Genomic DNA, 11,946 nt, shown 5'->3' on the forward strand with positions numbered 1-11,946 from the left:
ACATTTCTTCCAAGATAAACTGTTCGTATTAAACAGGTTACAATTACAAGGGGAGTGTTGCTTTTTTTTTAAATGTATTTATTTGTTGTGTATTTCTTTTCTTTTGTTTCTGTGTATACTGAATTGTTCATTTTTATTTTCCGTCTATCCGTCTGAAAATGGATCAATGAAAACTACTGGGTGATTTTTAAAAATACAGGCAAGGAAAGGCCAAGAGTTCGGACAATATTTTTTACAGGAAAATAGGTAAGTGTAAAACAAAATGTGTGGTCCCTGCATCTCAACAAAAATCCTTTGGCTAACTATTTCCATTTCCATTTCCATCTGTATAAAATAAGGTTAACAAGTTCCATTTATCTTAGCACATGAAAAAGCTGCCAATGAGATGTTCTTTCCATTCTTAAAATACACTCTGTCAATGTAAGTCAATTTCTTCAAATCCATAGCAAGAAAACAGATTCAGCTCTAGTCTCACACTTAGACTGAACATGTTCTCCAAATCAGACACCCAGGAGACCCCAAAATATCTGCATTTATTAATGCTAACTTGCCTTAAATAAAGGATTGTGGACTCCTGGGTGCTCTCTGGGCTTGGCTGTTTTCTTGCAGACGTTTCATTACCTAACTAGTTTGAGACTAAACCCCACTCCTTTTCAGCACTGATGGTGTTACCTACCTGGGTGATAAAACACCTGCAAGAAAACCACCAAGCTCAGAAAGCACCAAGGATTCCTCAGCTAAAGTTCTCTAATTAGTTAGTTCCCTAATCAACCACACTCCAACCAACCCTGGCAAGGCAAACCACTTGTAAAGAGAAACCAAACCCCCACTCCCTTCTAGCACTGATAACATTACCTAGTTGGGTCATGAAAGGTCTGCAAGAAAACAACCAAGCTCAGAGAGCACCATGGACCCCAACGTTCAACCTGAGCTACAAAGGTTCGTTTCTATTGAGAAAGGACAGCCTCCAACTTTATGTTTTTCACCACACGAGTTAAATCTGCATCCCTAAATAGAAGGGGCTCTGCCCAAAATGCCAATTTGCAGCTCTCCGCTATTAGACACCAAAGCAGAATTTCCATTTCATGAACAGAATGAAGGATCGCCATTCTCCCAAGAGAGGCTAGATGGACGTATCTCTCCACGTGCCCATCCCCAAAATGGCTTGTTGAAAACCCAGCCCAATTATTTCTTTTGCTTTTCTTGGTTTGCCTCGGATTAAAACCTTACCAGTAAGAACAAGACTGCAGTGTGTATCTGGCCATAACAATGACATTAAACACACACACACACACATACACAGGCACACAGAGAGCAATAATATTTATCCAAGAAACATTTCTAGCCTCAAGTGCTTTGATTGAAAGTGAGCCGATAACCTGGATTGGATTCGTATATGTGGAAATGTTATGAATGCCAGTTTCTCAACACCTTATGTCCTTAGCGCTGGGTCATGTTGCTGGATCTCAAGTTCCACGAGGCTATACTTTTCAAGAGAAATCAAGAGAGGGAAGAGGAGAGCTTATGGGCAGATAATTTCAGAGCTATACAAGATCACAGTTGTATACTAACCACTCTTTGGTCTGCGGTTGAGACATCCCTCTCTTTCGGCTCTCTCACACGTACACATTAAAGACAATTACAGGGCAAACTTTGAAAACATCCCGGAAAACAAAAACTACCCACCAGTAACCGGCAAGATACAATTACATCCACACTCCATTGTACCAAGATCTCACAACATAGACAAAGCTACAGGCGGTCCTTGTCTTACGACCAGAGTTGGGACCAGAATTTGGGTTGCTAAGCGATGTTGTTGTTAAAGAAATCCTCGTGGAACCAGACCCCAATTTTATAATCATTTTTACTCGGGTCATTAAAGGAATCACGCCATCGTTAAATGGATCCAGTTTCCCCAACTGACTCTGCTAGTCAGAAGTTGGCTGGGGAGATGACGTGATCACAAGACGTTGCAACTGTCGTAAATGTGAACCCAAGCTGCAATCACGTCGTTTAGTGACCGTTTGAAGTTACAACGGCACTGAAAAAAGTGACTTATGACCATTTTTCACATTTAGGACCACTGCAGCCTTCCCAAGGTCACGAGAACAAAATTCAGACTCTTGGCAAGTGACTCATATTTATGACGGTTGCAGTGTCCCAGGGTCATGTGATCAACTTTTGAGACCTTCTGACAAGCAAAATCAATGGGGAAGCTGGATTCACTTAACAACCATGTTACTAACTTAACCACAGTGATTAACAACAACTGTGGCAAGAAGGGCCATAAAATGGGACAAAACGTGTCTTGCTTAGCAACATAAATTTGGAGCTCAATTGTAGTCATAAGCTGAGGACTCTGTATGTCTTCCTGACCACCATAAATACCTTCTTCTCCATCCTTGCAAACCATTCTTTCAAATGCACGATTCTAGCACACTATTATTTATTTGCAGGCCCAAATGGGAGACTTCAAGGGCGCTTGATCCCAACGAGCATTTGCTGAAGTTAAACAGGTCAAGATAGGAGCTGGTTTCTACAAATCACCTTGAATTGCCTTACAGAAAAAAAATAAATGCAAATATAATAAAGGAAGATCGCTATCTTATATATACTTTCATAAAATTCCTAGTTCAAAACAGCAACCCAGAGAAGTTGGCTCACTGCAGACGATTTTAACCCCCATGCATGTTTTAAAAAAATTTCTTTTTCTAAATTCACATTCTAAATCAACGCTAATACGGTACACTCAGCATAAAATTTATCCCAGGAACCTCGCCCAACACTGCACATACCAGATGATGGGAATGTAACTACCAAATAACATGGCAATACTTATAAAGCAATAAAAAAACAGGATACATAAACATCTAATAAATAAATTAATGCCCACTGGGAACGTGGGAATTACAGTTCCAATACAGGTAGCCCTTGACTTACAACCACAATTGAGCTCAGAATTTATGTTGCTAAGTAAGAAATTTGTTGTCCCATTTTCTTGACACAGTTGTAAAGTGAATTGCTGCAGTTGTTAAGTTAGTACCCAGTTGTGCTTCCCCGCTGACTTGTTTGTCAGAAGGTCACAAAAGGGGATCACATGACCCCAGGACACGGCAACCGGCATAAATCAGTTGCCAAGCATTTGAATTTCGAACACGTGACCGTAGGGATGCTGTAATGGTTGTAAGTGTGGAAAATGGTCGTAAGTCACTCTTTTCAGTGCTGTTGTAACTTCAAATGGTCACTAAACAAACTGTTGTAAGTACATCTAATGTAGGAGTGTCCAATATGGCAGCTTTAAGACCCGTGGACTTCAACTCCCAGGTCTTAAAGTCACCACAGTTGGACACCCCTGATCCAAGTTGGAGAAGACAACACATGCATTTTTGTGAGTGTGTGTTATTACACAGGTGACAGCATTATTAGTTAAAATTGAACCATCAATTAACTCTTACTTTTCTGGCAGTGGTTGGAAGTCCAGCAGCGGAAGCTATATTCATTATTTATGGAAGTCTTCTCACACAGCGGTTTCTCTTCTACCGTTCCTGGACACAAATCCCCACATTCTTTTGGCGGTTTATTTCCTATAATGTAGTTGTTGGAAACAGCATCCAGGATCAGAGACCAGTCCACCGTGGAGAGATAACAGAGGTCAGAATTCTTCTCGATCCGGATGGCTCCCCGAGTGATGTTCCTCAAGTTGTACAGACCAATTTCCTTGAGGTTGGTCATTTCAAAGATGACCAACGCGTAGTTGTAGAAAAGGTTTTTGCCCCGAATCACCGTGAGGTTCGGAAAGAGGTCACTGAGGGTCTCCAGGCCAGCCACGCGGAACAGCAACAAATAATCGGTGATCATGGTGAGTTTGGGGAAGCGGAAGTTGCTAAAGTCCTCTCCTTGATTGATCAACAGAATCTGGAGATATCCTTCCACCACTGTGCAGCCCTCCAGCTGCTTCAGTTGCTCCATACTGTTGCGTATGTCGATGTTTGGCCCACAAACTGGGGAGACAAAAGAGTAGGATTTAAGATGCTTCAGTTCATGTTGTTAGAAATGCAAGCGTAAATTAACTTTCTGTCAGGCACAAAAGAAAAGGTCCACAGTGAAGGTTCAAGTAAACTGCTTTAAGGCTAAAAGCCTTCACATTCAAGGGAGGTCGGACTTAGTCCGTTTGTGGCCACGTAGGGATTATAGACTCATCCCTCTTTCAACTCCGCCTCCAGGTTCTCCTTCTCCTACACTTTCCTTCCAAATCTAATTTTAGCAAAACATTCCCTTTCTACCAGACAAAGTTCCGACCCAACGTCCTCCATTTTTTTTAAATCAGACTATAGTCTGATACTCTGAATATTAGATAAGTTATTAAGGTAGGATGTACAGTAGATGGGTCACCCATTATACCAGACCTGAGCATTTTACAGCCTCCAGGCCACATCTGGCCCGTTGGCTCTCCCTGTGTGAAATCAATCAGAAATTAGAAATCAAATGTAAATAAGTGCTCGCCATACATACAACTGCATCCTCTGCATCTAAAGTCATGTATGAATCCAGCGAGTTCTGTTTTTAACCCAAAAATTTGCCTGAGTTTTGTGTAAATGCAGCTATCTGTGATTTATCCAGTAAACCATAGTTTAATGGAAAATATGAACTGGGAAAACATTGGGAGAATGAGTAAGAATTCATCTAGGAAAATCAGTTCTCGATTTTTCAACAGTTTAATAAGCCTTTTATTCCCCTTGAGGAAAGCTTTGGCTTACAGGAAAATTGAATTTAGAGGTTTTAAAAGCAGTTCATATGACGGTTTAATAAGATTTGAATATTTTATACAATAAATCGTATCTAGCATTCAGCCATTGTATCTTTATCTAGCCAAGTTCACTTTTATGCGTCTTGTTTTTCTTCTAAAAAAAATTCTTCCATTCAACTCTAGTTAATGACTGTCTAATACGTCAGTTCTTATTTTTGTTTATTTTGCCTTGAAATTAACGTAATAAAAAGACAATCTAATCCTTGTTCAAAGAGTGCCACAGTTTCTTTTTGGCTGCCGTGTGTTTTCATTGGACTGTGGTTTACACACCACACACACACACATACACACAGAGGTTTGAGTGTACAGCACACAAACACACACACACACACGATGTGTCTTCCAAAGCATAAAATCAAACATAATGTTATTCATTCAGCATTTCACGCAAACTCTCTGTAATTTTCTTCTCACCACTAAGTAATTCAGAAAGTTTAACTACACATATGTTCAATTTTAATTTTCATAAGCAACTCTAGCATAAAAAGGAAGGTAAATTTATCCAATATATATAGCTTTAAATTTATTTATTTATCCAATTAATCTGGCTCGGCCATCTTGACAAGTAATACTGGGTGACAAAGAAAATTAAAATAAAAACAACTACAAATATTACAAAGGTTCAAATACAAAACAGCTTTCACAGCTCAAGGCAACACAGTACAGCTAGTCCTTGACTTATAACAGTTGCTTAGTGACAGTTCAAAGTTACAACAGCACTGAAAAAAGTGACTTATGACAGTTTTTCACACAACCCTTGCAGCTTCCCCATGGTCACAAAAAATTGGACATTTGGCAACTGACTCATATTTATGACGGTTGCCGTGTCCCGGGGTTATGTTTTTGCGAACTTCTGACAAGCAAAGTCAAGGGCGAAGCCAGATTCACTTAACAACCGGGTTACAAACTTTAAGAACTGTAGTGCTTCATTTAACAAGTGTGGCAAGAAAGTCATAAAATGAGGCAAAACTCACTTCACAAATGATTCACTTAGCAATAGAAATTTGAGCTCAATTGTGGTCGTAATTCGAGGACTACCTGTAGCTGTGTATGCATTTGATAAATTTGTTGAACGTACATCACACTAAGCCATTATTTAGCTCATAAACCACAATAGTTAGTTCACACAAGACACTTAGACACCACTGAGGTGATCATATTGTCATTTCATGTACTGAGGGAACCCAGACTTTTTAATACATCTTTTTTTGGCACATTAAAGCCACCACATCTTGGCTGTTTCAAAAGTTGCTCTCGCTCTCTCCCCCCTGTGTGTGCCCTCACAGCCACTTCCCTTTGCTGGGAACAACAGCAAAGCAGCTGTGCTGGCAGATGCAGGTGGGGAGAACCAGGGACAGCTGCATTTACAAGCTCTGTAAATGACACGGCTGCTTTCAACCATTCAAAAAGAGGTGTTTTCAATTCAACAGGGGGAAGAAATTACATCTGCGGGTTCTAGATCCCTACCCGCACACGGATTGCTGCATCATTGAAACTCTGGCTTACTAGACAACCCTCTGACTGCCTGTAACAGCAAGCCACGATACAGGGAGTTCTCGTCTTACGGCCACAAGGCAGCCCAAACTTTCTGTGGCTAAGTGAGACAGTTGTTAGGCGAGTTTTGCCCCACTGTATAATCTTTCTTGCCACACTTGTTAAGTGAATCACAGCAGTTGTCAAAATTAATAACGAGGTTAAGTGAACCTAACTCCCCCACTGACTTTGCTTGTCAGAAGGGATCACGTGACCCTGGGACAATTCAGCCGTCATAAATACATGGCAGTTGCCAAGCGGCTGAATTTTGATCACGTGACCCTGGGGATTCTGCATCGGTCGTAAGTGTGAAAAATAGTTGTAAGTCGCTTTTTTTCAGTGTAGTTGTACCAAGATACACAAGTCTGTGTGTGTGTGTGTGTAGAATGATGTTGTGAAATTCCGCCTCTAAATCTGCAAGCAGAGGAAAGGAATTTGGGTAGAATTGACAGGAGGATGGAAGGCATAATTATATGCGTGTTTTCATTTACTGCCTTCTTCTCATTTTCTATCTTTGCACATTCTTCTGTTTCTTGTTTCTTGTACCTTCTTTTATATACTTTTTACCGTATTCAAAAATTCCATTAATACACATACACACACACAAAAATACAAATACAATCATACAAATTGCTTTCATTTCCTTCCTTTTCCTTTTTCTTACTTTCTATCTTTGCGTACTTGTTTTGTTTCTTCTGTTTTTTACCACGTTCAAAAATCCCACTGATACATACATACATACATACATACATACACCCACCCACCCACCCACCCACCCACCCGGACACACCTATACAAAAATACAAATGCAATCGTACAAATCCTCAATTTGGTTTCCATGGGCCCACCCTAAGCCTACCAACGGGTTTGATTTTGCCTGCTGTGTCAACCCAAGATAAATAACGCCAGACCAGCCAGACCCCCCTCCCCACACACACACACACACACACATCCCCTGCCAACTGCTCAAGGAATGGCTGAATGTCCAAGGCAGACCCCCTTTGTGGCCTCACAACAAGTATCGCTGCCTCTCCTTCTTCAAAGAAGGCCTTTACATACCAAAGGGAAATGGAAACAAACCATCTGCTTCGGACCCCCCACCCCACCCCATAAATCTTGCAAGGAGCCCCTCAGGAAGTAGAAAAGAAATGTTTACAACCCTTTGCAAAAAGGGAGCTTGCATGAATACAGGGGCTTTTATCTAAGAGGGTTAGGAATTTCAGCTATTCTGAGCACTTGGCCTCCACACCTCCACCCCGAGACTCAACCAAAATGGCCAGGTCCCTCCAGTTCCTCTTCCTTCTCTAGGGAACTGACTAGGGGTGACATGATAGCAATGTTCCACTATTTGAGTAGCTGTCACAAAGAAGGGGGGAGTCAACTTAACAGAGTAACAGTTGGAAGGGACCTTGGAGGTCTTCTAGTCCAACCCCCTGCTCAGGCAGGAAACCCTATACCATTTCAGACAAATGGTTGTCCAGTCTCTTCTTAAAAACTTCCAGTGTTGAAGGGAGGTTGTTATTATAGTATTATACAATATTATTGTCTGTCTATCATCTATCAGACATAGGCAAGCATAGATATTTAATACATGAATACAGATAGTCCTCGATTTATAACAGTTCATTTAGTGACCGTTCGAAGTTGCAACAGCACTGAAAAAAATGACTTATGACCTTTTTTCACACTTAAGACCACTGCAGCATCCCCATGGCTACGTGATTTGCATTCGTATGCTTGACAACTGACTCACACTTATGACGGTCGCAGTGTCCCGGGGTGATGTAATCATCTTTTGGGACCTTCTGACAAGTAAAGTCGATGCAAGGCAGAGTCACCTAACAACTGTGTTATTAACTGAAAAACTGCAGTGATTCACTTAACAAATACGGCAAGAAAAATCGTAAAACGAGGCAAAACTCACTTAACAAATTTCTCACTTAGCAAATTTTGGGCTCAATTGTGCTCATAAGTCAAGGACTACAGTACTTGCAAATAAAATTTTCAGAGAGATGAGGATCTCATCTGTCTGGACTGCATTAATTCACTACCTGCTCATCTGGACTTTCCTTCCCCAAAAAACTCTGGCCACCAAATTAGTCTAGAAAGGACTGTAGATATTTATTTTAATCTATTTATTGCATGTTTATTTACACTTGCATAAACTATAGGATTTTTGAAGAGGGCTATTATTTTGAAAAGTGAGATAAAATTGCAATAAATAAAATGAAAGCCCTGATACCAGCATGTGTCTATTAAATGACTCAGTGGAAATTCTTTTTAATTGTTCACTTTTCTAAGCAAGCTAATAAATCAACAAAACCCTTTTTGAGATGCAATTCCTTGCTGCTTTTTCCTGGTTGAGTTTTTTTTTAAAGAGGTATTCGTTCTTTACAGAGATTTTTAAACATATGCTTAATTGCCTATATCTTTCTAAATTGCCCTTGAAGGGAAAAAAAATGAGGATTTCTGAACCACGTTGAATAGAAATGATAATCCTTTCTGCATTCTGGCAATAGTTCTCTCCTGTCTGTTGTGACTTTGGAAATATGACAAGCGGAGCATTAGAATATAAAGCAATGCTTTCCAAACCTGGATAAATTATCCAAAACTGGCTTTTATTAGGGTATCTACAAACCCTTCACCCATCACAACAGAGACATTTAAACAGATTTAATGATCGCCATGTATAACTGAAATCTCCCAAAGTCTTCCTATGAAGAAAAAAAACTGACAAAATCACCAAGAGTAACTTGTTGAAATGACACAAGGATCATTCATAAAGATTTGTTGTTTCTATAATGCAGGTATTCCTCGAGTTACAACCAATTTTTCAGCAACCATCTGAAGTCAGTGCTGAAGGAAGGGACTTACCAACAGTCCTCAAAATTCTTGAGAAGTGATTTGGGATAATAATGAAGTAAAAGGTTCAGGAAGCAGAGGTCCATCAGCAGAGGCAGTCCTCGACTTATGAGCACAATTGAAGCCAACCTTTTTGTTGTTAAGTGAGACATTTGTTAAGTGAATTTTGCCCCATTTTACCACCTTTCGTACCACAGTTATTAAGCGATTCATTGCAGTTGTTACATTAATAACACAGTTGTTAAATGAATCTAGCTTGCCCATTGGCTTTGCTTGTCAGAAGGTCGCAAAAGGGGATCACACAACCCTGGGACACTGCGACCGTCATAAATATGAGTCAGATGCCAAGCATCTGAATTTTGATCCCATAACCATGGGGATGTCACAACAGTCCTTGTCAGAAGTCGTTTTTCAGTGCCATTGTAACTTTGAACGGTCACTAAAGGAACTGTTGTAAGTCAAGGACTTCCTGTAACACCTTGGACTTTCAAGCATTTTTAAGAACTCAACTCAAACCAGGATACAAAACACTTATTTTTACCTGACTGTCTACCTCCATCATTGGAATTTCCCTTCTCCTGTCAGGTGGCATTCATTCTTACAACATTTCAATCAACTCCAAAGAACAAGAGACCCACTTCATCCAATCTGTCTCTCTTTGCATTCATTTTCACAGGGTAGCCCCTCCACTAAATCTACAATTTACTTCTGGGAACTGCAAAAATCAAACAAACAAACCTGAACGTCCCACCCTATCCAGTTACTAGGAAACAGAAACATTTTGGCTACTACAGGAGGAAAGAGCAGGGTTGGCTTTCGTTACTCACCATCTTCCTCAACTCATGTGTAAGTACAATAGAGCCTCCAAAACAAATAAAAGCTCTTACAGCATTTATTTTCCACCTGTTCCCACAAACGCAAACAAACACATTAGTTTGAATTTCCAAGGAGAAGCCATTCCAGGTTCCCCTCCCACTGGTGGTATCTTGCAACATGTTTGCTGGCTGAGGAATTCTGGGAGTTGAAGTCCACAAGTCATAAAAGGGCCAAGTTTGAAGACCCCTGGTCTAGAGGCTAAACCATAAGATGGACGACTGAGGGAACTAGATATGTCTAGTCTAATGAAGAGAAGGACTAGGGGTGACGCATAGCAGTCTTCCATTATTTGAGATGCTGTCACAGAGGAGATTGACCTGTTCTCCAAAGCACCTGAGGACAGGACATGAACTAACAGATGGAAGATCAGTAAAGAGAGATCCAGCCTAGAACTAAGGAGAAATTTCCTGACAGTGAGAACAATTAATCAATGGAACGGCTTGCCTCCAGAAGTTGTGGCTATTTCATCACTGGAAATTTTCAAGAAGAGACTGGACAGCCATTGGTCTGAAACGGTATGATGTCTTCTGCTTGATCAGGGGGTTGGACTAGAAGACCTCCAAGGTCCCTTTCAACTCTATTATTAAATTTTCAATAAATCCCTCAATAAATCAATGGACTAGCAGAATAGAATAGAATAGAATAGAATAGAATAGAATAGAATAGAATAGAATAGAATAGTTGGAAGGGATCTTGAAGGTCTTCTAGTCCAAGCCCCTGCTCAGGTAGGAAACCCTATACCATTTCAGACAAATGGTTGTCCAATCTCTTCTTTAAAACGTGCCGTGTTGGAGCATTCATGTTTTGTCTCCTTTATTTTTTACTTCATTGGGTTCTTTTTAAATAGTTGTAGGATTTGTGTGGCGAAGAGATTCCATTTTAGATCAATTTTGATGGAGACATGTAGAACACTGAAGAGAGTTCACCAACCCTTAAGCACCACTGTAGGGAGCGGAAATTGCTAAGGCTACCGCAACTGCGATTGCTACATCCTCAGCCTTGTTTGAAATCTGGGAAGCCTAGAAAACAAGAGTGTCACCGCTCTGCATTTTGTTTTAATAGCAAGACTGTTCAAATAGTGAAGTTAGGGAGAAGTCAAAAGGTCAGCGCTGTGTTTGCAGATGTGGCGCAGCAGAGAGCATCAAGCAGCAGGTTCCTTGGCCTCTCTCACAAACACCACAACCACAGCATCGTCTTCGGCCAGCTCTGGGCTCGCCTGGACCTCCCCTCCCAAAAGCCATCCCCCCTCTTGGCCCTTTTGACTGCCGTTCTCAGTTCACACTTCCAAGTAAACACGACTATCATGTGGGGTCATCAATCACAGGGCTGCACATGATAACATTCTCCCCATGACTTTTTTTTTTTTTAAAGCTATTTATTGGCCTCAAGTCCTTCCAAAACAGGAAAAGAGAATGGAAGAAAAGGAAAGGAAAAGAGGTGTGATTTTACGTGCCCAGGGTCAGCTGCTTAAAGCAGAAGAAAAAACCACAACTTTATCCCGAACATAGCTGGAAATAAACTTCAATGAACACAGGTGGGATTTTTCCTCAGAGGAATCGATCCGTTGTTTCGAAGAGGCTTCCTTTCACTGGACGTGAATGGACGCCGAATAAAGGGAGTCCTTGACTTACGATCACAACTGGGATCACAATTTCTGTGGCTAAGCAAGGCCATTATTAAATGAGCCATGCCCCCATTTTATCAAGCTATTTTGCCATGGCTGGTAAACAAATTACTGCACTTAAATTAATCATGTGGTTGTTAAGTGAATCTTGCTTCCCCCACTGGTCACTAAATAAATGGTTCTAAGTCCAGGACTACCTGTGCAATTCGCTGCATAAGGGAATCTTAACCGCCATACCATCTCT

At 40.7% G+C, this 11,946-nt stretch overlaps 1 protein-coding gene across 1 annotated transcript in view; it reads right to left on the reverse strand.

Annotated features, from left to right (window-relative positions):
• IGF1R (insulin like growth factor 1 receptor) overlaps nt 1–11,946 on the reverse strand; it is a 127,206-nt gene that overhangs the window by 109,785 nt on the left and 5,475 nt on the right. Inside the window, exon 2 of the mRNA XM_015819480.1 lies at nt 3,456–4,001. Coding sequence (XP_015674966.1) covers nt 3,456–4,001 — 546 coding nt within the window. The remainder of the gene's footprint in view (nt 1–3,455; nt 4,002–11,946) is intronic.

The sequence above is a fragment of the Protobothrops mucrosquamatus genome, unplaced genomic scaffold (assembly GCF_001527695.2).
Source record: "Protobothrops mucrosquamatus isolate PMUCROS unplaced genomic scaffold, P.Mucros_1.0 scaffold932, whole genome shotgun sequence".
Classification (NCBI taxonomy): Eukaryota; Metazoa; Chordata; class Lepidosauria; order Squamata; family Viperidae; genus Protobothrops; species Protobothrops mucrosquamatus.